The 27141-nt window shown below is 42.1% G+C and overlaps 1 protein-coding gene across 6 annotated transcripts in view; it reads right to left on the minus strand.

Moving 5' to 3' along the window:
- The window catches only part of apba2b (amyloid beta (A4) precursor protein-binding, family A, member 2b), an 81233-nt gene that overhangs the window by 5574 nt on the left and 48518 nt on the right, over nt 1-27141 (minus strand). For 4 of the 6 annotated variants that reach the window (XM_034217437.1, XM_034217445.1, XM_034217425.1 and 1 more), the window contains 8 exons: nt 23085-23567; nt 21035-22635; nt 17219-17299; nt 16042-16081; nt 15380-15525; nt 11462-11497; nt 8815-8901; nt 2119-2304 (listed from right to left, as the gene is read on the minus strand). In XM_034217437.1, the coding sequence (XP_034073328.1) occupies nt 2119-2304; nt 8815-8901; nt 11462-11497; nt 15380-15525; nt 16042-16081; nt 17219-17299; nt 21035-22635; nt 23085-23547 (2640 nt within the window). In that variant the 5' untranslated portion in view covers nt 23548-23567. Of the gene's footprint in view, nt 1-2118; nt 2305-8814; nt 8902-11461; nt 11498-15379; nt 15526-16041; nt 16082-17218; nt 17300-21034; nt 22636-23084; nt 23568-25244; nt 25306-27141 lie in introns of those variants that run through there. The other 2 variants (XM_034217452.1, XM_034217460.1) reach the window with 2 other exon arrangements.

The raw sequence follows: 27141 nt of genomic DNA on the forward strand, positions 1-27141 counted from the left end.
CTATTTGTCCTCATTGAGGACTTCTACAGGTGCACCATAGAGAGTATCCTGACTGGCTGCATCACGGCCTGGTACGGTAGCTGCACCGCCCTCAATCGTAAGGCTTTACAGAGGGTGTTGAAAACTGCACAGAACATCACCAGGACGGAGCTGCCATCCATGGAGGACCTTTACTCCCAGTGGCTCAGAAAGAAATCCCTCAGGATTATAAAAGACCCCCATCACCCCAGCCACAAACTGTTCTGGCAGGCGGCACCGCAGCATCAGGACTAAAACCACCAGACTCAGGGACAGTTTCATCCCACAGGCCATCTATTTACCTAATATATAATATTCTAATAACTTGCTTATAGACTCTTATTACACTATTTCACTTTTTTAAACGATTTTTCTTTTTGTATTTACTATTTACTTGCACTATATGTTTCTGTTTATCTGTTTTATTGTGTTGCACTGTTGGAGAAGCCTGTGACCTAAGATGTTCACACTGTAGCTATGTTCGTATGACTAAATAAAGAACCTTGAACCTTGAGCAGGAAAGGAAAAATGTTCCTGCTCTGGCTTCCATGAGAATATTCCTGAAGATAATCGGCAGAAAAATAAATCCATACAAAGTTTATTTTCGGCCTTTCCAACGCTGTTGGAAAGATTTCAGCTTATAAATGATCAGCTATAGTATTCTGCACAAATCCATCACTTTAGACTAGCCATTCCCAACCAGGGGCTCTCTGACACGCATGAGGTACATCTGGATTTGGCCATCATTGGGTGAGAAAAGCGATTCATCCACATGGGCTGTGGTTGTATTGAAGGGGAAAATAAGCAGAAAAATAGTATTAAGATTGAGTTTTTTCTTTGGTATAGCTGTGAAATAACCTATAAACTACAAAATACGTCAGTCGGAATAACCTGGGTGACGTGTAACAACAGAAATATATCGCTAAAAGGATAAATGATTGAATTGTGCTGCTTAAGCCACCCACTCTTAAGTAAGCAAACCTGAGAGAGAGAGATCCAAACATCAACACTCCCAGGATCAGCATGCATCCAGTTTGAAATCTCGGTGTCATCTCAGGTGGTAATGATGAAGGGTTTTAAGCATATCTGTTTGGGCTGTTAGTACAAAAATCTAGTACACAAATATATGGAACTGCAGATTTAAAGCACCCTCCATCAAGACACACATACATTTAATACTAAGGAAGGAAAAACTTGTAATTAGCAAATCGTATAAAGCAGACTGAGAATCCAAAGCTTGGTCTCGGCTGTGAGAGACAAGATAGATCTAGAGAATATTGAGGGTGCGGTATTTTGCAGACCATATTCTCGCTGAATTCCTCTTTAATTTAATTCTGTACTTGAATATAAATCTCTTGCTGTTGTTGCAGACATTCATGAACCCAAACTCTCCAAATCAATACACTGAGAATTAGTTTTGCAGGGCAATAAAAAAGTCAAAAATAGCCAAACGCTGCATACAGCAAGCAGAGCAACAACGGAAACAGTTTCTAAGTTGATGGATGAGCGGCTGAACGGCTCCATTATAACTCCAGCTGGCCTTTAAAAGCTGGCAGCAAAAGTTAGCTGAAGAGAGGACAGACTGGAGAGCAGCCTTTAGAGCGACTGGCACACGCTCTGGACTGCTGGCTCCACATTGTTCATGATGCCAAGTCTTGCTTAATCTGCTTCAACAAGACAAGCAGCAGCTCTGTGAGTTATAAATGGCCAGACAATTTACATCATTTCCTGTCAGAGAGATCCTCTGAACGCTTGTTAAAGGTCCCAAAGCTACACTTCTGAGAATTTCTAAATATGACGAAAACAATTTCCAATTATACGGAGGAAAGATGAAAAACAGGAACAAATACCAGGATGTCTTTGAGCCAAATTACGTGAAAAGCGCTCATATTTGGAAGCTAAAATTGAATCTGACAATCAAATAACAATAACAAAGCAAAAACAAGCGTCAACAAGAGTCCTCTTACATAATAACAGAACAACACAACAGTGCGACCTCTGTGTGACCTATCACCTGCTCACAGTCAAAGGAATTTTAAGTTTTTCATTGTTTCTCATAAGCAGCCGGTTTGTTATATTAAAAACTCACTAAGTACTTACATCCTCAGACTCAAAGACATGGCAAATCATCTTGTACTGCTTTTTCGCCTCTGGGGCTCCGGGTGTAGTTTCGATGCAGTCCTGGGAGGCTGTGCGTGGCATGCGGCGTCTCGCCATCAGGACCACGATGTTCCCAATATCGGCAATGTAGGATATAGTTCGGAGCGCATTGTCCATCATCGTTTCCTGTAGAGACATCAACCAAAATGTGAAAGAGGCAACATATTTTGCTCTACAGTTAAGTCAAATGTTCAACTTGTATAGCAATATGACCGCAACGACTGTATTTATATATGCTATCATTTAGTAATATATGAAGATTGAGGTGTTTAATCAAATCATTTGGATTATGTGGACCTCACATCTGAAACAAAATATATACACAGTCATTTCATAATTCAGTGTCTCCAAACCAACTCAGATGACGGGGTTAAAAATGCTGAAACGAGACCACAGAATTGTGGAGAATCGTCCACTCCACATTAAAGGCCTTTTTCTAAAGCTTTAACCATCCTTTAGTTACGCTGCTATACTGTAGGCTTATACTGCTGGGAGACCTATACGAAGCTCCTCTCTCTCCTCCTCTCTCCTCGTCTTCCTCTCTATCTGTCTGCCTTCATGGGGAATCACAATGTCTTTGTGCTGTGTTGTGTTGCCTTGGATCATGGATTGTTGCTTCACCTGCTGCTGTGGTTTTGCTTGCTATACACACTGCTACCATTTATATTATTTGTAGGGATGCACGATATTGTTTTTTTGAAATCGATACCGATACCGATAACTTCCTGCTTCTCAAGACCGATACCGATAACCGATAATAATATAATATATATATATATATATATATTAAATGTACCTGTAGTTTTTGCACACCTGGTGGTAAAAAAAAGACTAGTAGTGAGCAAATGACATGAGCATTACTACTATGAACAAAACAAAGCCAAGAACAGTTTTGACTCTTCACAGTGACCATATTTATTTTCTACGGAGCCCTGGAGGGTTCATAGAGAGAAAAATAAATAAAACGTGGCCACGTTTTACTTTCTCGTGGGCACGCTTTAGTAACTCGTGCGCACGAGTTACTAAAGCGTGCGCACGAGTTACTAAAGCGTGCGCACGAGTTACTAAAGCGTGCGCACGAGTTAATAAAGCATGGCCTCGTTTTGTGTGTGTGTGTGTGTGTGTGTGTGTGTGTGTGTGTGGGGGGGGGGGGGGGGGGGGGGGCATTTGTTTATGATAGTATCGTTCGTTCCGGTGCACTCCGGCAGGACTATAGCACATCGAGATTAAGATTAAACACATTTCTTTCACTTGGGAATACACTTAACTATGGGGAACCAGATTTGTTTAAAGTACTGTTCGTGGTAATTTGAAAACAAATGCCGGTGGTGTCGGATACACATGAACACGCACACAGAGCGGAGCTGAGCCCACACACACACATCATGCGCCCCGGTGACAGGACATCTCCTTCATAAAGCGAGGGGGAATACTCTGGTAGTTCGATGTGTGTATAGGTGTGTGTGGTTAAACGTAGCAGCCTCGATCTCTATTCAGCGGTTCTAATGAAGGGAAACGCAGTGAAGTAAACAGTAAAAGGCACAGCTCTTTGCAGCTGGTGCTGCTCTTCTCAGATTCTGCTGAGTTACACTTTACTTCCTCCAGTGCCCTGTACGACGAAGCCAGTTCAACAGACCCTGGACCTGAATATGTTCGATTTACCCGGCTTAACTGACCCTAACAAACGCGATGTCGATAAGCGGTCCTACGAAGCTGGTTATCAACTCAGTAAATCAACCAGGGTTTCTCTGTCCGGCTGAGAGCGCGCTCAGGTGAAAGGGACGGGGTTAGCAACATTTGACCAATCACAAACATGGAGACGCGTGCTGACAGCGCAGCATCATACTTCATGAATGAATAGTGTAAATAGCCAATCCTGCTTCGTAGTACAGGCCACTGGTGCCGCTGAGATTTCATAAAGTGAAGGAGGTTTTCCTTCGATAAAACAGCTGTGGGCAGCAGATACTGTGAGTCAAGGACAGGAATCCCTCAATTTAAATTACATTACATTACATTACATTACATTGCATTTAGCTGACGCTTTTGTCCAAAGCGACTTACAATAAGTACATTCGACCAGGAAGACACAACCTTGAAGAAAACAGAATCATATAAGTATATCAGGTTTAATAGAGCCAAACATTTCAAGTGCTACTCAACTGGCTTTAGGTAATCCAGTCCTTTATTGGTATAAAAGTGCTTCGTTAATCGTTCTAACGCTCGAAGTGGAGTCGAAAGAGATGAGTTTTCAGTTTGCGCCGGAAGATGTGCAAGCTATCTGCCGTCCTGATGTCAATGGGGAGCTCATTCCACCATCTTGGAGTCAGGATAGCAAACCCACGTGTTTTCGCCGATGGGAACTTGGGTCCCCCTCGCAGCGAGGGCGCAACGAGTCGTTTGGCTGATGCAGAGCGTAGTGCACGCGCTGGTGTGTACGGTTTAACCATGTCCTGGATGTAGGAAGGGCCAGATCCATTCGCAGCACGGTAAGCAAGTACCAGTGTCTTGAAGTGGATTCTAGCAGTTACCGGAAGCCAGTGAAGGGAGCGGAGGAGCGGAGTGGTGTGGGAGAATTTAGGAAGGTTGAAAACCAGACGAGCCGCTGCATTCTGGATGAGCTGCAGAGGTCGGATGGCACATGCAGGTAGACCAGCCAGGAGGGAGTTGCAGTAGTCTAGGCGTGAGATGACGAGAGCCTGGACCAGAACCTGAGTCGCTTTCTGAGTCAGCTGGGGACGTATCTTCCTGATGTTGTAAAGCGTGTATCTGCAGCAGCGGGTTGTAGCAGCGATGTTTGCAGTGAAGGACAGGTTGTTATCTAGGGTCACACCCAGATTCCTTGCAGTCTGAGTCGGGGAAACAACTGAGGTGCCGATGTTGATTGTCAGGTCAAGAGTTGGACAATCTTTTCCCGGGAGGAAGAGCAGCTCAGTCTTGTCAAGGTTGAGTTTGAGGTGGTGAGCAGACATCCACTGAGAGATGTCAGCTAGACAAGCAGAGATGCGTGCGACGACCTGGGTCTCTGAGCGGGGAAAGGACAGAATTAATTGGGTGTCGTCAGCGTAGCAGTGGTAAGAAAAACCATGCGGGCTAAATAAAACGAGGCCACGCTTTACGAGTTACTAAAGCGTGCGCACGAGAAAGTAAAACGTGGCCACGTTTTATTTATTTTTCTCTCTATGAACCCTCCAGGGCTCCGTAATTTTCCTATATATATATAAATATATAAATATTATATTTATATAATAAATATATAAATATTTAAATAATTCCTTTGGATTCGCCGCTAGTTTAGCAGCGCAGGCGTCTTCGTACGCTTTTAACACACCATCGTAGCGATGGCGATGTTTCAGGTGACTAATCAGGTTGGAAGTATTATAGCTCGTTGCCTTTTTCCCTCCTCGTGGAACTTCTGCATTGCATTTGTTAATACAAATAGCAAGCGAACTATCTAACTCTGAAACTTTGAAATAGTCCCATACTACCGACGACATGTTTGTTTACTGTCCTGGCTTCACGGCCGCACACCATTTACGTCACAGCCAGGCATGAGTTAGGGAGCGCTGGATTTGTGAAAAACTCCCCTCTTCCTAAACCACTAATACCACACAAAACGGGAGGAGCCGAGTGAAAACAAGCGCCCCCTCATCCCAATCCACCCACACCGCAGTATTTTTTTCTTTTTTTTTACCCCAAAAATATATTGTATATTATCGGGGCTATTAATACTTTTATCGGGTTTATCGGGATGACGTCATAGTTCCTAATATCGGACACTAATTATTTGTCATATTTTGAAGGAGCTATTATTATTAATGTTGTGCATCCACCACACCCCCCTTCCTCTCTCTCAACCTGACCATGGAACTACAAAAAGTAAACTACTTTTTGGACCATGACTTACATTGGGTATTGATATAACATACGTAGGTGCCAGAGAGACCATGCTGGAGCCAATAAAAAGACACACTACTACTAATACTACATCACGATAAGGCCTTTTAAATGGCACATTTACGTCATTACATATTTCCACAGTGAGCTTGCTGTTAGTGTGTCTCAAAAACTAACTTAGCTTTGAGCAATATTTTGTAACAATTACTGGTAATGATCCTGTTTCAGTTAACAGTTGGCTTCCTTTGATCGGTAATATTTGATGATTAAAACATCAGTGTGCACACTGTGCAGCAGACTTGTTTCCTGTCTTTGTCAAAGCTGCCGGATTCTTTAGGGCAGAGAGAGTGAGATGAAAGTAATGTTGATAGAAAAATACACGCCTTATTTTGAATGAATTCAAAACTGTATGATGTGATTATAGCAAAATAACGACCCGAAGAATTTTATTTTAAGTACATTTAATCGGATAATAATGAACAGGTGTACAAAAAACTTGGTTTGGATATCAGTGTTTGTGTTGAAGAAAACAAAATGATATGTTTGTTTACTCAGCCAAATAATTACCATATGTTATGATGTAGCTGATACGAAGCATTGTTTCTGAACGCAAATATGGAATAGCAGTTTAGATTTACAATTGAAGGAGATTCTGAAGGTTTGCTGAGAAAAACTTGTTTTTGTTAATGTTTTAACATATGCTAAATGTAATTTCAGTTTAGTTAACTTCCCTTATTAACTGTGTCTGATGGGTTTAATACAGTATCCTAATTAATCCTGTTGTTCCAGCCCACCTTCACAGTGGTTCATATTATGAATCAATGTCAGAAACGATAGCAAGCTGCACTAAGCCCTTTAAATGAAAAATGAAGGCTTTTGGGGGTGGGGGGGAGGGGGGGGGGGGGAGGGGGGGAGGAGAGGAGAGAGAGAGAGAGAGAGAGAGAGAGAGAGAGAGGAGAGAGAGAGAGAGAGAGAGAGAGAGAGAGAGAGAGAGAGAGAGAGAGAGAGAGAGAGGAGAACACGAGTCGTACTATCTCGCTCGAGATCTATCTCTCTACTCGCTATCTCTCTATCTATCTCTAGCTTCTCGCTTCTCTACTCTCTCTCTCTCTCTCTCTCTCTCTCTCTCTCTCTCTCTCTCTCTCTCTCTAAAGAGTGCCAGGATCAGTGGCAACCAGATGGAAAAGGGAGGAAGATATAAACTGCATTGCAGCACGTCAAATTCTGCCAGGCGGCCTCCCACACACACGCGCACACACTTTGAAACTCATCAGCTCAGACTGAGCTGAAATAGTGCATATGAATCATATACACATTTAACTTGTAGTGTGAGCAGAAATCTCTTTCTGAAATCCCACAAACTGTATAAAAGTTCCTTTCAGTGCACGATTTTTGGTTATACAACTCTTAATAAACACATTTGGACATAATAAACCTGATAATGAAACCCTCTTCTCCAAATCAATAAAATACAACCAATCCATCATCAATGATGAACAACACCTTTTGTAACCATCATTTTGTCCGACAGTGTGAAAAAGTAAACAAAAATTGAGTTTATTGTTATTAAAAGTAAGATGTTGTGTTACCACACTAAGTGAAAGAAGGGGAGTGTACGGCTCCGTGGACTTATCAGTAGATCTTGAAGGCAAATGAATGATGAATCGCCAAACATTAAATAATTTAGGGTGATCCCAAAACATGTGAATTTAAGCGGCTAGGTTCTGCTTGCACCAGTCACACATGGGGGTTTTATTGAATGTGAAGTGGGATAGTTAAACTTCGGTCCAGAGCAGCAGAACAGTATGCCACATACATATCGAAGATGAATATATTCTCAAATCAATCCATGCTCTAAACATCAAACGTATTAAAGCCTCTGCCTAGCCTTTAGGGCAGTTAAGTTTATACATTCTCTCTTTATTAAATAATATATGTCACCTAGCTTTCACTTTCAGGAGGATATAATGTCATTGATTGAGTCTTGGAGTGTGTCCTGGGGTCTTTGAAAGGGATTGAGAACATTTGAAGAGATGAAGCTGCACATTTTGAGAAGCATTTCTACTTCTATCAAAGCTCCCCTTCCTGTAAAGACTTCCAGTGCCACTTCACACCGCTGCTTGTTGTTAAACTAAAAGGCAAGAAAACTTTTGACAAAGCCTCAGCAAGAGTGGAGAGAAGCTTTGAAGATTAATGGGATTTTTCATCCAGAAAAACATCCGGAAAGTCAAACTATAGTCTGAATGTTTGCATTCTGTCTTGTCTGTAGAACAATTAAAGAAGAGGCCATATTGTAACTTAGACAGTCCTTAAACAAATGACTTGTTGACTACTAGTATGATCATGACTTGAATATTTATACTATGAGGAAACAATGAAAACAGGGACGGTAGATTGTGCTGCAGTCATACAGCTGACACAGTACGTGATCTCCATGCACAGATGTTTGTGGGGCTTGTTTTCGGCTTTGCTGTGTCTATTTATATCCTCAAACAATGAGAATTGTGACATTATGGGATTAAACAAACAAATAAATAAATAGCAATAATTGAATTGGGTTTCAAAAGAAGCCATTTGTGTCTCTGTTAAGCTGCATTCATGACAGAACTCCCTCCCAATGCGTTGTATAACTACACATGAGAGGATAGTGGCTGAGTGACTGTCATGGTAAACAGCTTATACTCCCACAGGTGAGAATAGAAATTGAACAAAAACATGGTGTGTTTGTTTGCTGGAACTCACCTGTGAGTCTGCGTTGAGGACTTTGATCCTCTGGGTGGAGATGAACAGATCGACCTCGGTGAGGGTTTGAGCATCTCCGTCTGAACCCTGCAGCGAGATAAAGGACAAAAAACAAAAGAGTTGGTCAAATTGTCTTGTTGGACTCTTGATTGTTCAAGATCTTTGAGGAAAACTTGCCGGTTTTATGGTTATTTACAACTGTCTGAATGGTCTGTGTTTAATGTTAAGATATTCAAAATGCATGCATGTTTAATTCAGTGTTCAGCTAGTAGGGGAATGCTTGTTAGATGGACTGGTTGTTGTCTAAAGGTGAGGTGGAAAAGGCAGAAACAGAAAGCGTTTGGCAGTGGTGTTTGTTTACATCAACTGTCCTGGCACGAGGACAGCGAGTTGGCACGGAAACAACAGACAGCTTAACATTAAACCCTAACCAGCTGGCTGCTTTACCAGCTACAGCACATAACAAGCCTGCACACACTTCCCTCTAATCACTGTGTAGTGCAGACTAATAACATTACATCTGATTGTGCTTAATTAAAATTGCCTGGTGGAAAAATATTGATTCAAAACATATAGATGTAATTAATATTTCACGGGAGGAGAGTTTGGATTGTAACACTTATTAGTACGTTCATTCTCATATGCTGTAAAATGTATTATCTCTTCAATTTACACACGGCATCTATTGCACGTCTGTCCGTCCTGGGAGAGGGATCCCTCCTCTGTTGCTCTCCCTGAGGTTTCTCCCATTTTCCCCCCTTAAACTGTGGGTTTTCTCTGGAAGTTTTTCCTTGTACGATGTGAGGGTCTAAGGATAGAGGGTGTCGTTTTTCTCATACTGATATTCTGAACAATCTGTGCTGTTGTATTTGTGAGGGGTAGGGGTAGGGGTAATGTTGTGAATCGAGTGGCCTGTGTTCGTCGTCCATTACATACACCTGCCCATACCATAACCCCACCACCACCATGGGCCACTCGATTCACAACATTACCCTTACCCTACCCCTACCCCTCACACCAGATACTGCCTGGTTTTCGGACCCCCCCAGACCCCCCCAATAAAGCAAAACTGCACGTTTCAGAGTGGCCTTTTATTGTGGCCAGCCTAAGGCACACCTGTGCAATAATCATGCTGTCTAATCAGCATCTTGATATGCCACACCTGTGAGGTGGGATGGATTATCTCAGCAAAGGAGAAGTGCTCACTATCACAGATCTTTTCAGATTTGTGAACAATATTTGAGAGAAATGGTTATTTTGTGTATATAGAAAATGTTTTAGATCTTTGAGTTCATCTCATGAACAATGGGAGCAAAAACAAAAGTGTTGCATTTATATTTTTGTTCAGTGTATGTACAGCACTTTGGCTCGACCAAAAATCGTTTATAAATGTGTTATATAAATAAAACTTGATTTGATTCTTATCCTACCGAGTGTCTGAAGAGGCATGGAAACCAATTAAAGATTAAAAGATACAGATCGCTTTTGATGCAACTTCTTCCAATCTATCATTTTGTGCATTTATAATTGCAGCTATACTCCCAATTCTTAATCCAACTTGTTTTGTATATTTAATGCATAACGGTTTACTACAAATGACAATCATGCTCTTCTATGAACGACATCAGCCTTTTCGATTCCCTGATGTGTATCTCTCAAATGTATGATAACAGCATCACTATTCTGTCAAGCCATACAAAAATGAAAGAATAAAACGGAATATAAAACCAAACAACAAAATGGGACCAGATATGTACAGCATCCAACTACCAGCCCCTTCCCCTTAAGGACTGTTGGATTGTACCATTTTTCTTCTCCCTAGGTTTTTCATAACATCCTTGTCTCCACTCTACAGAATAGTGCAGTGGAAAGTGAATTATAGCAAGAATCATTTTCTGCTCACTGATGAAGACTGAGTTAATCACACAAACAATTAGGCGTGCACTGGATTGTAATCTCCCCAATAAATAATTTAACATATTTGATAGTAACGCCACTGTAAGTAGAGAATATGAAACATAATTGCATTCACTATTAGAGTTTCTGCTGGTGACATGAGCTGTGCATTGGGTTCAGAAATGTTTCTCACTGTCCTCTTACAGTAACTGATATTACGTTGTGAGTCCTTGAATCTAACACAAAGGGTATAACCATTTAGTATGTTGTGCTTGTTTTAGTCAGCAACACATAAACTAGAGTATTTCAATTTGCTGTTTTATCTTTGTATTTGTTAGTAAACTGGTTGTTAGACATTTTCTACTCTATCAAGCCCTCCACTATAAACCACCAAATCACCCAAGGCTTCGGATATTTCAGTTTAAGAGTATAGAATAACCTTAGTTTAACTTTTTCATGTCATTAATAACACTTGTATTAATTGAATCACTTGAGAATTGTAGAGTCTTAAACATACATTTATGATTTCATGAAAATATTGCGCAGGTTATTACATTGTTATGGCACTGTATTAGGAGAAACCCCATGAAACAATACATCCTAAAGCTTCTCTCTTAGTCTTCTGCTGACATGTTTTCTGTTACCGTGGTCACAGGGGTGGCATATAGATCGGGCACAAATGAAATGAAAAAAGGTGAAGGTGGAGGGGAAAGTGGCCTAAGGGTCTTCCTTTTACTCTGTTTTTACACACCGCCTTTTTCTTGACTTTTGCAGCCTTCTGTACCCTCTGGCAGGCAGGCAGGCAGACGGTGGGACAGGACAAGGTCAGCGCATACAGGAGCACAAAAAACAGGAGGAAGAGGAGGAGGAAATAAAGAAGGTAAATAAAAGAAAGGTAAGACAGTTAAGCCTCAAACCAAACAGCAGGTGTGCTATTGCTGCTCTCAGAAACAGAGAGTGTGTGTGTGTGTGTGTGTGTGTGTGTGTGTGTGTGTGTGTGTGTGTGTGTGTGTGTGTGTATCTGGAGATAGCGTTCACACAGCCGTGTTGGTTATCTGATACAAATGAAAACAGCAATTATGGAGGATAATAATTGCTGTTTCTCTCCAAAACACATCAAATCAAAAGCATGCAGATATTAATTGACACTGTTCCTGCAATGTAGGCATATAAACATCTATTTGAAGAGTCTAATGGTTATTTGTATATGTTTTTCTTATTAGTGTTAACATTGCAAGTGTCAGTTTTGTGGTCAGAACATTTCCCCAAAGAAAGACATCGCCAAAAGCACTACAGCTTACGAAGACAATTATGTCGATAGTTAAGGTTGTGTGTATAAACACTGTGCTTACCACATCTTATGTTCATGTCACAGTCTAAACACTATTACTGGGAAAGACATGCTGGAAAACAATCAACACTCAGAGGCAGGGGACCGGATAAAGCCCAGAGCGAGGATTTAAACTGCGTGCTTGGGGCTTGTTGTCTTTGCTGCATTAAAAAGAAACTGACAAGGTCGAGTCACTATGTTTGGAATAACAGCTCGGAGGAAGTTTGACACGGCTAATGTGTCTGATTAGTTCATCAGCAATTCTGGACTCCACATGAGCTCAAATTTAACCTGGTAATCGTTTAGGGTACTCTTAGCATTTTGTAATCTTCAAGAAGAATCAACTCTCTTTCTGCCCCTCTCTCCTTCCGCAATCAACCAGAGGAAATTATCTTGACCCTCATTACATTTCAGATTGTGAGACTTTAAGTTTTCCTGAGCCACCTTGCAGAGCTTTAACCGCTAAGACAGTATTAGTGAAAAGGAATAAATAAGAGCAGTCTTTTTTGAAGTTTTCGCTGAGCAAAGTTTCCTTCTCCGTGATCTTCTCTCACGCAAGTCAGACATCTGAGGCTTTCAGTAGCATCTACTGCTCCGCTGAGGAGGAATTGAGCAGGGGGGGATAGACGGCAGGAAACAGTGAGTGGGGGGTGAAGCAGCATACATATTACATGAGATGGAGAGAACATCGTGTCAAAAAGATCTGCATAAATAACCTACAGTCTTCCTTGCTGCTCTTCAACTGGCAAACTTTGTTTTGCTCCCTACTGCACTACATGGTCTAACTGTGTGCTTGTTTGGGTTAATCCAGAGCAAATATACAAATATAAAACATACAAATATGGCTGCATGTTATTGCATGTGTAGGTTTGCAGTTGGCTGTGTCCATGTCAATGTCAGAACATGAAACGTTGTTTGCTGTGCAGCCTTTTATTCGTCAACGAGAAACAAATGGAGGAGATAATGGATGACTTCTTGTTCAATGGACCTGTTCCAAGCAGGGGAAAGCTATAAAAGGTGATAGCACACTGTTGCCATGGTTTCATCCTGACAAGACGTTTTGCGGGAAGGCATTTATGCATGACAGAGAGTGAGTGAGTGAGAGAAGAACCAATCATAGATTGGATGGATGTGAAATGATGCCGCTAGACATCCTTATTGTGGTGAAAAGGGCGTTTAGATTGAAACCAGCCAACGGGCCAAAAGACTTTCAGATTCTACGCCATCACTTTCCTGTCACTCTTCTTTTTTCCAAGAAGGCGTTATGTTTACAATGTCCGTCAAGATTATGGCTACATTTAAAAATCCAACACATTTTTTAAATGGACTGAAAAGTGCCTCGAAGAGTGTCGACCAAAAGTTGTACATTCTTTTCTGAAGACATGTAACGTTTGAAAAACATCTGTATATTCCTCAAATAAAGGAATTGAAAAAACAAGTATTGTTTTGGTGTCTTCAATAAATACTGGTATTGCATTGGCTTAGATGTATCGTATTATTAGAGATTTTAAAATGTACTATTATTTGCATATATATTATAATACAAATACCTGCAGGCATCAGTATCCATGTATAGTTTCCTTAAGTCACCATTCATTAAGACTCATCGGTGCGCCTGCACAACGACCACTAACCTTTACTTCTTAAAGGTGGAACAAATTACATTAAATTGAACCACGTGAAATTAAAGGGTAAGGCTGAGTGGGGAAATTATTGAAGGAATTGTCTTAATCATCCGAGTCTGTCTTTTAATTAAGGCCCCAAAGTAGGTGTTTATTAACCTAGAGTTACCAATCATAAGGTACCCACTAACTGTGTCTAAAATAAAGACAATTAGAACAATTTTAGTGCACAAACCAATCTCTTTAGTGGCACCCATTAGAGTTAATTATAACAGGCAGTTATTTACTTTTTCATGCCATCTTGGTGTTTGCTACTATCCTTCACCAGGAGCTGGATCAGGAAACCACATCTTATATTTCAAACAAACAGTAGAGCAAGTTTCTGTCTCTCTACTTTAAATTCCTGACTTATCCTCACTGGACAAACACACAGCATGTAACATTCTAAAAGAAGACTGCTACCCGGGAGGTTATTTAATATTTAGAATGAGAGGAAGATGAAAGAAACTGATGTCTGTGTAGCAAGTCTGCAACAAAAAAAACGTCAGGGCCGCATTATGTCATAACGAAACAATGTTGTTTGATCACACTAACCTCGAAATGTTACACACAAAATGCTGGATGTTTATGATTTTGAGTAGCAGCTACTTTAAACTCAGACACAAGCACTCTGGGTAACAGTGATGAACAAAGCAATTAAGCTAATGAAAAATAATAGCTGAGGTCCTCTGTGCTGCACAGCTACCTACATTTCTCTCAAAGTGCAATGGTCATCATCATCATCATCATCATCATCATCATCATCATCATCATCATCATCACCACCACAACATTAGTGAACAGCGTGGAGCAAATGTTAACATGCGAATATCAGGTTCACATGCCAGGAGTCCCATTAGCCAACCAGATGTGTCAAACTACGAGTCCTGTGACCCAATCCAGCTGCTCCCAAAGACCACTCATGCCTTATATATGTGACTATATTTCTTTGCTCTAGACGCAAACAACCACTATGGTCAGTTTACATTTTAGTGGCAGCAATCTGGCCAAGATGTTTGAATTGATGTATGAAATAACAGGGTATGCTGAACAACATCACGACTGTAACATTATACTGGCACCTCTGGGGAGAACAGAAAGAACCGCCTTCATCAAAAACTAGGATGCCATTTTCTCACACCAGGATCAAACAGCACACAGCTCTCCTGCTGTTTGTTGATATTTTAGTTTGGTGTAATTAATGAATGAAGAGGATATTGAAAAAACACAAACAGCACGAAATGTGGCAAACTAAGTTGTGTTTTTCTTGCTCGAATTCTTGTTCTTCCTCGTTCTGTTTGCTACCTTGGCTGATGAAAAATTAACAAACTCTTTGCTATTTTACTAATTAAGCTGCAAATACGTTGGAGCACTATCTGTGTTTGTCCAATAACTAAAACAATACATATTTCCTTAACTTGTGGACAGTACTACTATGACTTCTTGGTCATTGCAATGTTTGCAACTCCTCCTGAGAAAATGTCATGACTGAAAAAAATTGCCTATTAATTATGTTTTGTTGTTTACCCTAAGAGATATATATCTATACTTCGTGTGTGTGTGTGTGTGTGTGTGTGTGTGTGTGTGTGTGTGTGTGTGTGTGTGTGTGTGTGTGTGTGTGTGTGTGTGTGTGTGTGTGTGTGTGTGTGGGTTTGTTCGTATGTGTGGGTCTAAATACCTTGACCCTGCTGACAGCTTCCTGGGCCTGCATCATGCGAATGTTCTTGGAGGGGTTCCTCTCAGACAGCAGCTGGGTGGAGCCCAAGTAGTTAGCAGCAAAGATAATTCCATCAATCAGGTCCTCTGGTTCACAGGGTCCTGGGACTGGGCCATGGAGAAGCAGAGAGGGCTGTGATTAGCACGGAGACACGGGACGGAAAGAGTCAGCGTGCAGCAGAGAGCGTATTGTAATCACTGCAGTCAATGTGCTGTGTGGAGAAATAGAGCCAAACGCTGTTGCTCTGGACATGGAGATATAGTGATAGCAGGCTGTATGGGATTCAGCAGTGAGAGGGCCACTGGCTGGGGGCTGATGGAGGTGCTGTGCTGGTGGGAGGCTGGGCTGAGATGAATCTGCATCTGTGATATGTAGATGTGGACTCGCAGACACCCACCCAGGGACACAATGTGCTGTCATGATCTGAAGCAGCAGACAGGCAGCTAAGCCCCTCATACATTATTAGGCCTAGCATCTGCCCAGAGGCAGGGAAAGAGCACTGAAAGAGTTATAGCAGGCCTATGAAATGATAGACTGAAGGCTAAGTAATACTTGGACTGGCTCCATGCAATTATAATATTTTGATTTCATCAACAAACAGGTGTGCAGACAGATTAACTTACCATCGACAAAGCTGGGGAACGCTGTAACCTTCTTTGTTGGCTGCAAGACAAAAACAGGATATTACAGACACATGTTTGTGAACAGGGTTGCAGTTCAAGTAAGTATTTCTCTACATCCTTACTTTACATTTATTTATGTTTGTGAATGTTGCTATGGGGTACACTTGGCTAACATCGGTTGTTTTTCTTAATGTACTTTACTGCACTCAAACAGCATGTCAGTTTATGGAATAAAGCAGCATATACTTAATATTCCTTTTTAAAGATCCCCAGCACAAATATTTAACATGATTCACAGAGAAGCCTACTGATTTATTTTCAAAGAAGAATTAGAAAACATAGATGAGAAGAGAATCTTTAAGTTAAAGAAGCCCAAACCATTTCGGTCATTTTATTAGAAAGGACAACTTATTGCTTTTTATTTCTGTGATTTCAAGTGTTGCTGGACCTTTCACTAACATGCAGGACCTATTGTGATAAAACATGATGCCTCATGCTATTTTATCAAATGCTATATCAACACATCCTGTGTGAACAGTGTGAGTGACTCGCCCCCAAAATGTGACTTGACATGTTGTGAAAGCACTTTAGGAAGACACCCTGCCTCACAGTCACACAGAAGAATGCGTTGACAGCTACTGCTGCAGAAGCTGGGTAAATGTGATTGCTCAAGGGCACAAGAAAGGGGTGTGGTGAGAGTGCAAAGCGTTAATAATCCACTCCACAGATCAACCTGAAAGTGAACTGCAGCAGATGTAAGGGAGATGATCAAAAGGAGAGAGGAGGAAGCTATATACTAAAGATGGCCACAGAGAGACAGCTGTGTAAAGTGAAGTGATTAATGAAATTCAAACGTCCAAATGGATGCACTTGAACTCTAACCTGCGACTACACATTCAAAAAGTTTACTCCACTGTGGGGGGAGTCTGTACAGGAAGCATCCACTGGACCCATCTCAGTGAAATATGGCTCTCATAAAACAGCAAGCAGACTTGCTGCTCAATTACAAGAAGGCCATCACGCCTTAACCAGAGGACATCAGCTGAGGTTGTAATTACACTATCACTCATTTACTCAGACAGGCTCACACACATGTTCAAACACACACCCATAAACAACAATATCCTCTGTGTGAAGTGTTAAAGACTGAGGTCTGATGAAGGGAAGAACGTCTCACCTCTGGAACATTGTTGTTCTCCAGGGGAACATTGAGGTCGGAGCGCTGCTGTTTCCTGGGCTGCTCCGCACCATTGCTCACCTGGCAGGTCAACACAGAGAGAACAGACGTGAGGGGAGGAGAATTAGAAAAGCAATTTTCTATAGTTTAGGTCAAACATGTGGAAAACATGTCCTTTTGTCTGTGTTGCTGGTTGGAATGGGAGGCATAGATTTAGGCTGACAAACTCATGTGAATTCTACACCTTTAACAGTCTCCTATTATGCTATTTTTAGGCATATATTATTGGTCTCAGATATATAAAAACATGTCTATATCTGTTTTGCTCAAAATACAAAACAGATCATGCATTTCAGACATCCCTCATATCCCTCTTCTATTTCGAACTGCAGGTTCGGGGTCCTTAGCTTGAAAAAAAAAGAGGAGGGGGAGCTAATGCCTGCTCAGAATTCTACCGGAGATACAGCTAAATGCTCCCGTGATTAAATGCCATATCATGTTCCAAACCACATCCAAGATTATTTCTGAAACAGTATGGAGCTCAAATGCTTTTTCTCTTGCGGGTTTAGGTGAGTTCCTTTTTATTTCCTGCTTTTTTACACATACTCTCTCCAGTACAGGTTAGCTCTGAGTGTTAGCGATGCTAATGTAAACAAAGACCATATTACGTCCAAAACACGTCAGGCATTGTTTCTGATAGCAACTTTCTGATAGTGTCGTAGGTCCACATTTCCGATATGATGTAATCTGGATCAGCTCTGTTGTACCCCCGTTTTTAGAGATTTGGGTACGTAGGAAAAGAGAGAGGGTTTTATTTTCTGACACACCGGGGACACATATTGATGTATAAAAGATATCAAAAAGTGCATTTAGCATGATAGGTCCCCTTTAAAGCCCTCTAGAGTAATAATAACAAATAAAGAGTGTGACATACAAATGATACAAAATAGTGTTTTGTTGGAGTATAAAAGCAGTCTCAGTTGAAACTGTCTTGAACTTGTCCTCCAGCCAGCTTGCTTTTGTCTCATCTCTCTTCACATAAATGCACAGAGGCTACAGTACATCCAGCTTATAATCACACAGAGTGAGGACTACATATATTCCCCTGGATATCCATCTTGCAGTCCACAACTGCTCATTAACATTCAATCTTATTACTAGCTGAAATAAAATCCTCCTGCCAATAAAACCTCCTGCTGCTTGTAGTGGCAGTGAGAAAGTGAAACCTAGCCCATGCTGTTGTGAATCTGTAACAAAATGAATTACCCCGTGCGTGACATAAGTTGCTTCCTATGCGACGAGAGCTAAACGTAAAGTACTTATCAGTATTCATCATGCTGCCATACTCAGTTGTGCAAACAACCATTAAATTAATGAGACTCATGTTGTGGCTTGCTGGGATGGAAAACTAAACCGTGATGCTCTACAAAACTACATTCATGTACATACTGCAATCAAACATGCCTGCATCTGTAATAGAACATCTTTAAGAGGACATGTGTACAACCTTTTCACCAATAAACACACCAATTATACTCCTTTATCATAATTAGCATTCTAGACCCCCACTCAGAGGACTAGCTGCTGCAGTCAATGTGTACACGCAGGACGGATTTAGCAGGATTATTTTCATGATTGAGAGTGTGATATTGCACTCCTGCGAATACTTATGAAATCAGCTTCAAGTTAAACTAAAATAATAAAATAATGTGAGTTTTCCTTTTTGCTAGACATAATTAACCACGGGTGCACAGGCTTTGCTGTCAGTAACAGACTTGGTGGATATAATACGAGAAGTGAGTGCTGTAATACTACATTATCTCAGTCTTTTAACATTGATGGATAAAAGTAAACCTATTCAAGGAAAAGTGTATTGGTATGATTAAACAAAAACTGCTCAAAATTAGTACAAAAAAATTAAGGGAAGCCCTAAAAATATGCTGAGTTCCTATATGGTCGTAAAGCTTTTTTTATTCAAATGCAAATAAAAACAATATTCTAAGCAAGCAGGATATTATAGGAACCGCTGAGTCTGGGCTGCTAAAGCACTTGTCCCTTGTCAAATTAGTGATTTTACCAACATACAATTTCTCAACATGTAGCACAATTTAAAAGAAAAAAGCAATACTGAAGCTTTCCTAATGCATCACACCACCAGATTAGTGTGTAGATGACCTCCCTGTGTTTTGTAACTCTTCTTAGTCATAATCGTTTGAATCCACACTGTGCAGCAAAGCTTTCATTGAATTCACTGTTGTCCTGGTTCACTCAAAGGTCTTGTTGAAGTGCTGTACAGAGAACCATTCATTTGATAACAGAGGACGAGCCGACCAAATAATCTCAGTGAGTCTGGGAAACTGCACTGTGCCGAACGTTCTTCCAATGTAATCTGATTACACTGTCTGACCCAGTTCTGTGTTACAAATGAGCCACATAGTGAGTGTAACATGTGCACAATGTGGAGCAGGTGTGGATCAGCAAGCTGCCCACAGGAGACTTTCCTGTTCTCCTTTTAGCATCTGACTTTCAGAGGAGGGAGGAGCTCTGCGTGTGTGAGTGTATAGATGTGACTACAGAGTGGGTGTCTGCATTCATTCAGGCCTGTGAGAAGGAGAGAGATGAGGAGGGGGACATCTCAAGGTAACTTGGGGGAGGGGAGAGGCTCCAGCTATTATCTGGAAGGCGATGAGCAACATGTCGTGGCTCAAGTAACTCATCTTCAGCTCGTCACCACAAATATCTTTCCATATTCAATGGCAGGGGTCTCTGCCACATAGCATCATAATATCCTGAATATACAGTATGGTATTTAGCATATTGGTATGTTCAAGGGCTGGGCGGTTGGCTGAGTACATGAACAGTTGTTTTTTTGTTTTGGTATTTAATGGTCTGCATCAAGCAAGTTACTAAGTAGATTTATGTGCTGTCCTCATTCCAATTTTGAGGAACTCTGAGGTAAATTGTGTACTATTACTCCACTACATTTATTTAATACCTTTAGTTACTTTGCAGATTTGGATTAATGACGTAAAATATAATCAACACCTAAACAACACTTTAGTTACACCTGGAGTACAATTCACAAGCTACCCTGCAGTTTACAAAGTAACTAAATGTAGCTGTACCTTTACCAGCTTTGATAACACAAATCTGCATCAATATATATAATCAAAACATATAATATATATAATTCTGAAATGGACCTACATACAGTAATGAGTACTTTTACTTTTGGTACTTCAAGTATATTCTGATGACAATACTTTGCTACTTTTACTTAAGTAACATTTTTAATGCAGGACTTTTACTTGTAACAGAGTATTCCCACACTCCGGTACTTTTACTTTGACCTAAGTACAAGATCTGAGTACTTTTCCCACCTCTGCGTCCAAATAAATCAGAGCAGTTTAGCCACTGCTCAGCAGTTAGACATGGCACATAGCCATCACAGCATAAAATAGCATAAAACAGAGCATCTTACTCTAAGAAAGTTATTTATTTTGGCAAATCCAGAGTAAGTGATTGTTGTAACAGCTTACATACTAACCAAGATGGGGTTGTGGTGTGGGTGACACACACACACACACTCCAAAATATTGGCATTGGTTGTTAAGCTGACAGTGAATGGATGGAAATTAAAACATATCGCTCCATCCCGTTGTGTTTCCTCTGATCATCTGTGGGTGCTACTCTCCAAGTGAAGTTCTATAGCCTAATTGGGTTGGAAAGTATGTTCATGTTTTGGAAAGGCAAACCAACAGGGACAGATTATGGAAAAAAACAGGTCTCCCAGCTAACCAATCATAAACATCTCACCTGCTCTTGTTGCCATCGCTGCCTGTCCTCAGAGGAGCGTGCGTGTGCCTTGACGCCCCTCTGGAGGTCGGGGGTGTTGTGGTGCATGGAGGGCAGGTTCAGGGACTTGGGTCTGCTGTCATGGCGATGGGGAGCTGGTGGGTAGGGGGCAGCGTCAGGCTTGGGGTGAGGGTAGTCGCTCGGGGCAGGGTCCTGCGCCAGCTCCTCCGGGCTCTGGTCCGTGCCGCTGCTCAGACTCCCCATGCTCATACTTATCTTGATCTCAGCTACTATTTGGTCAATGTCCTCCTCCGCCTCCTCCCCCGTCTCCCCCTCCACCACCAGCACCTTACGGCCACGGTACGGAGAGACTCGCACCGAGTTCCCATTGTCCTCTGGGGCATAGTAGTCTCCAGTGTAGGCCCTGCCATGTCTCTCCTCTTCGTCACCATCCTCATCTTCTTCCTCATTAGGGCAGTACTCCTCACTCTCTGCCTCCTCCTCTTCCTCTCTGTCCTGCAGGGTGTCTGTAAGGGGGGGCTGGTGGTGGTGATGGTTGTTATGGTGATGGTCCAAAATGGGTTCTGGTCTTCCATTGTAGATCTGTTCGTCTGGATCCTGCTCCACCACGTCGCAGCGAACCTCCCCCTCTCCCTCCACCCACTCCTCCCCCAGGTGCCTCTCTCGCCCCGCCCAGGCCTCCTGCCTGACCTGGCCTTCCTCTATCCACTCCTCCCTCACCTCCTCGTCTTCCTCTCTCCACTCCTCCCCGGGATCTTCATCTCCCTCTCTCAATTCCTCCCTCGGCTCCTCATCTCCTTCTCTCCATTCCTCCCTGGGCTCCTCATCTCCTTCTCTCCATTCCTCCCTCGGCTCCTCATCTCCTTCTCTCCACTCCTCCCTCGGCACTTCCTCTCCCTCCATATCTCCCGCTCTCCACTCCTCCCTCGGCACTTCGTCTGCCTCCTCATCTCCCTCTATCCACTCCTCCTTCGGCACTTCATCTCCCTCCACATCTCCCGCTCTCCACTCCTCCCTCGGCACTTCGTCTCCCTCCTCATCTCCCTCTATCCACTCCTCCTTCGGCACTTCATCTCCCTCCACATCTCCCGCTCTCCACTCCTCCCTCGGCACTTCGTCTCCCTCCTCATCTCCCTCTATCCACTCCTCCTTCGGCACTTCATCTCCCTCCACATCTCCCTCTATCCACTCCTCCCTCGGCTCTTCATCTCCCTCTATCCACTCCTCCCTCGGCTCTTCATCTCCCTCTATCCACTCCTCCCTCGGCTCTTCATCTCCCTCTGTCCACTCCTGCCTCACCCCTTCTTCCTCTTCTCTCCACTCTTCCCTCACTGCCCCCTCTACCTCCTCATCTTCCACCCATTCTTTCTCTCTCACTTCTGCTGGCCCCTCCCCCTCTACCTCCTCGACCCACCCTTCCACAGCCTCCGGACGCTCTTCAGTGGGGTCTCCCCCTTCCGGCATGGGGGTGACACCGTCCCCCTGGCTCTGGCTGGGGTTACACTCCCCCTGGTTGCTGCAATTCATACCCTCCATGTAACTGTCGTCCTCCGGGCAGTAGCGGATGTAGTAAGTCACACCTTCATCTTCCTCTGCCATCCCTGGAGAGATTAATGATGACATAGAGATGTGGGGCGTCTTTATTCAAATCCCAACAAGTGCTGAGCTACTAAACATTTACAGGTACTTATCATGGGAATAGGAACTCAAAATCACTTCACTCATTTAATTTGTCACTGTCAAGGGATATTACTCATGTTTTAATTCTGAGAGACAAGGTTTCCAAGTTATTTTCCAAGTGGAAATTCAGTCATGGTACAAAATAAAACCTGTGGGGATATTTTTTCCACATTGCACCCTTGCTTGAATTCACAAAAATGACTCATTCGGATGATGATGCAGCTTCTGACTGTTACATTTTCAGCTTCGGTTATTTCTTTTATTTGTGTAGTTCTTGCTCAACAGAGGAAAAAAGGATAAAATAAGCTATCAGGGCTGTAGAAAGAGACAGCGAAGGTTCAGAATCAATAACGGAATAATGGATACTCACCATCATTGTAGTCTTCATCTGAGGTGTTGTTAATGTAGTCAGAGCTGGAGTCATCATCCAGGCTGTCAGCTCCACCGTGGAAGTCCGCCCGCACATGAACATCTGGTTCACGTTCTGGCGTAGAGGGTGTTGCTGGCCGCTTGTTCTCCAGTTCTGCATCTACTGGGTTGCTGTACAGCTTCACTTCCACCTCTGCGTTCTCCTCCACTTCTGGATGGGTGCGACCCACGTCTGGCGATTTGGGAGGAGAGTATTGTGCCTTACAGGAACGGGGGAGAGGTTTCTGATCACGAGGCTCTTTGGGGTAGCGGACCGGGCGTTGGCGAGGGGGAATGACTTTCAGATCACATGACTCTGTAGGACGAGGAGTGGGGCAAGAGGCAGGTCCTGGGGCAGCCATGCCGTTCACTACGCTGGTCCCCGGCCTCTTCCTATGAGCCATGAGTGGCCGCTTACTGGCCATGCATTGTTATTGGTTTGACCCTAGGAGAAAGATGAAGACACATGAGCAGTGTTAGATCAACTTTAAATGCAACTATTAACCACTCCCATGTGAGTGCATACACAAGAGAAGAACAAACTATAATAGATCTGAATATATTTAAATGCACAGCGCTGAAGTTGGAATGCTTTGGAGCTTTTACCACTGTTGTGCGTTTCAGCAGAACAAAAAATGGCAAATCTGCTCACACAATATATTTCCTTTCCAAACACATAACATGGAGCTTTATTCATCTTTTTCTGCCCTTTGCATACAGCTGCAAAATTGTTTCATTGCCTGACAAACCAATCTGTTCCTGTAATTGAGCATGGCATTCTCTAGTTTACATACAGAAGAATACATTTTTGCCTATTTAGCTCAACTTTGGCTTCAAATACAACAATTAAGGGGCTCATTGATCACTCAGGCTCAGCTTTAGAACAATAGACACAGAGACCGTGTTGGTCAAATATAACTAATGGGACTCTTCCGGGGAAAAAATCAATAGTTTAATCAAAGTCATCTCCACATGCTGCACACATGACCTCGTATCATTGGGCTTGCAGATGGCAATCATGACTGGTTGAAGATTGATTTGGTAGCTTGTTGGTAGCAACATGCTACGACATTAACATACATCATCAACGTTATGGAGCTACACCTCTACCTGTGTTAATGTGCTGAATGATTACACTTTTGGACACAAACAGTGTATGGCTAATTCTCATAACAATGAAATTCTTAATTTTCAGTTGATTTTTACTCCAATGAAAATATAGATAGAAACATTTTAATTCTGATTTTAGACATTTAGATTTGAACAGCTACATAATTCAGTTAAGATACTCAAGAAAGTATATTCTAGCATTGGCTATATTAACATTCAGAGAAACCCAAGAACAGCTCAAAATAAAGTATAAGGCCTACTTTCCCAAATATAAGAACAGATGTAATAAAAAATGTACCCGAAAACATCAAAAGGTATGCTTTTGTTTGTGAATAGATCCCTTTATAGACATAAGAAACACACACATATGCAAGCCAAGCATCAACACACAAACATATTGAAAGCACAAAGTTAAGAGCACTTTACTCTTTGTTGTACTGTATTTAAACAACCAACAACGTTCTGTAAAGTGCGCCCTCTGTGCCCTGTATCATCTATTTTGGAGCCAACCCCACTCTGTTTTGCCATCATGTTGCCATGAACAACTGCCCTCAAGAGAGATGGTCTTGCTGCTTTCCCCCTTTTTCCTTCACCATAATTATATTTTCCATCACCAGAGATTACACTGGTGAGTTAGCTCTGCACAACCTGGCACAAACAAATCAGCTCTAAAACACAACGACGCAAATACAGAAAGAAGCACACACACACAGTGGGTTGTTCCACAGGTAGCCAGGTTAGGGGACTGAGATTACATGTACACAAGCCCACGTACTGGGCTGACTGGCTCTTGTTGCTGTATGGCAAACGTCATTTTTTTATCAAATAAAAGCACTACAAAAGAGGCTTCTTCACAGTGATTGTAAATGCACACACTGTTCTTTACACCTGATGAAATATAGCAACATGTACATCATTGGAAATAGAAAAAGGCAAAAACGTTTCCACTTAATGAAATAAAAATGAAGGCTTGTTAACAGCGAGGAAACCATGCACTGACTGAGTTTCCTACCTGATGTCCTGAGCAGGGTGGTGGGATACAATAGCACTCAAACAACGGCCCTATCCTCCCCTCCCTCAAATGTTTCCCTTTGCTCCTCCCTTCCCCCACCAGCTGCTCCACATCATGCACCTCCCTGGCTCCCCCCCACCCCCTTCTTCCTCCACATTATAGCCCCGCCTAGTTCAATCCCCCAGAGCTGAGGGTAAGGATTGGTAACTATGGGTAACTGCATCCCTTGGGGACTGATACCCTTTGACCTCTTCTTTGTTGCCCTCCTATTCATACGCCTTCTTTTTTTTTGGTGCAGTGTTGTCCGACTCTTCAAGTATTTCTATCATATCATGTTTTTTAATGTTTATATTTTTCGAGAGTGCCATTACATCTGAATTTGGAAATCATATAAGACTCAAGCCAGGTGGCTTTTCCTAAATCCGCTTTGTCTTGCATGCATTTCCGAATTGACATTGTTTATTCAATGAGCATGCATTTGTATGTCATGAGACACAGGTGGGATCTTTCCAGCCTGTTTGGTATTACTGTGACATATTTAGAATACAAGAGAGCACAGTACAACTAAATACACCGAATATGTGTCTACATGTAATAGTTTGTATCTAAACTCATTACATACATTTGATCAATAGCGGCATGAAAATGGTTAGTCAGTTTGTTTGTTTGTATATATCTACAATGTCAATTGTAGTACAGACTAGTTATTATATCTTATGCAGGTGCAAAATGTATGTAAATATATTCAGTCAGCTGGTGTGCGCAATTTTAAATGATGTCGAGCAAGGTCAGGTGACATGAAGCAACGCAGTTGTCGTTTTTCTATTGCTTATTAAAATTGGCCTTGACCATGCCCTTCATATAATTTTTCAAATCATTGCCCAAACTAAAGTCTTATTTACATGTTATGCTTTTTGTTGCTCTGCCTTGTTAGCAGAGATGTGCTCCAGCCCCATGGGAGCCTGAATATAAATGAGTGGCTAAAGAAAATGAATCAATGATTGGTGTAAAAAGAAATCCAAATCCAGCTGGCTCCAACACACTTTACATCCCACCGGCACGCAAACACAAACAAAATGTTTTTGTGTCCCTCAAAAAAGCGCTGAAATGTAGGCAATAACAAGAGCATACCAGCCTGTCTGCAGTATCCAAATTATCTGGTATGAGCTACAGCTGTGTACCACTTGTGAAGGGCTGTCGCTATGGACATAGCTATTCATGTTTGCCAAAAAATGCTTCATCTATGGTAAGAGAAAGCTTTGAATTACCCTCAGACTCTTGTTTGAGGTAAAGAAGGGCTAAGGAGAGGACAGACGACCAGAGAGGCAATCAGAAAGCAGCAGATGGCTCAGTGAGAGCGAGGGCCGCGGGAATACTAATGTCTGGCTGCCTTGAATTCTGAGATCTGACCTCTGCTCACACCAGTGAATGAGACAGGCAGGTTTCTACAGGGAAGAGACGAGACAGGACAGATGAGTGTGAACCATAAAGAGTCATTGAATGTAATATGACAGAAACAGTATTTCTTATTCTGTTAGCCTGTAATGAGCCAGCCTCTTAGATTGTGGGAAAGACAAGATCACTATCAATGAGCTATTAAACTCAGAGACCTACCTGAACTTAGACAGAGATTCAATTTAATGTTGGTTAAACCCTTGCAGTGTAGATATTTGTGTGCTTATCTTCTGCAGTAGTTCAATTTCTCACTTTTTACATGTTTGATGCATGCATAGCTGGATATTAACCACAAGGCTTATTATATTACTTTCAAAAGATTTTGAATGTGAGCTCTAAGAGGTGAAATTGGAAGAGTGGGGGGAGGCAGTGGGTTGTTGGGCAGGTGGATTACGTTCTCTCTTGTACCAAATACATTTCAATGCTGATGCAACCTGCAAAT

This window comes from Gymnodraco acuticeps, unplaced genomic scaffold (genome assembly GCF_902827175.1).
Source record: "Gymnodraco acuticeps unplaced genomic scaffold, fGymAcu1.1, whole genome shotgun sequence".
Classification (NCBI taxonomy): domain Eukaryota; kingdom Metazoa; phylum Chordata; class Actinopteri; order Perciformes; family Bathydraconidae; genus Gymnodraco; species Gymnodraco acuticeps.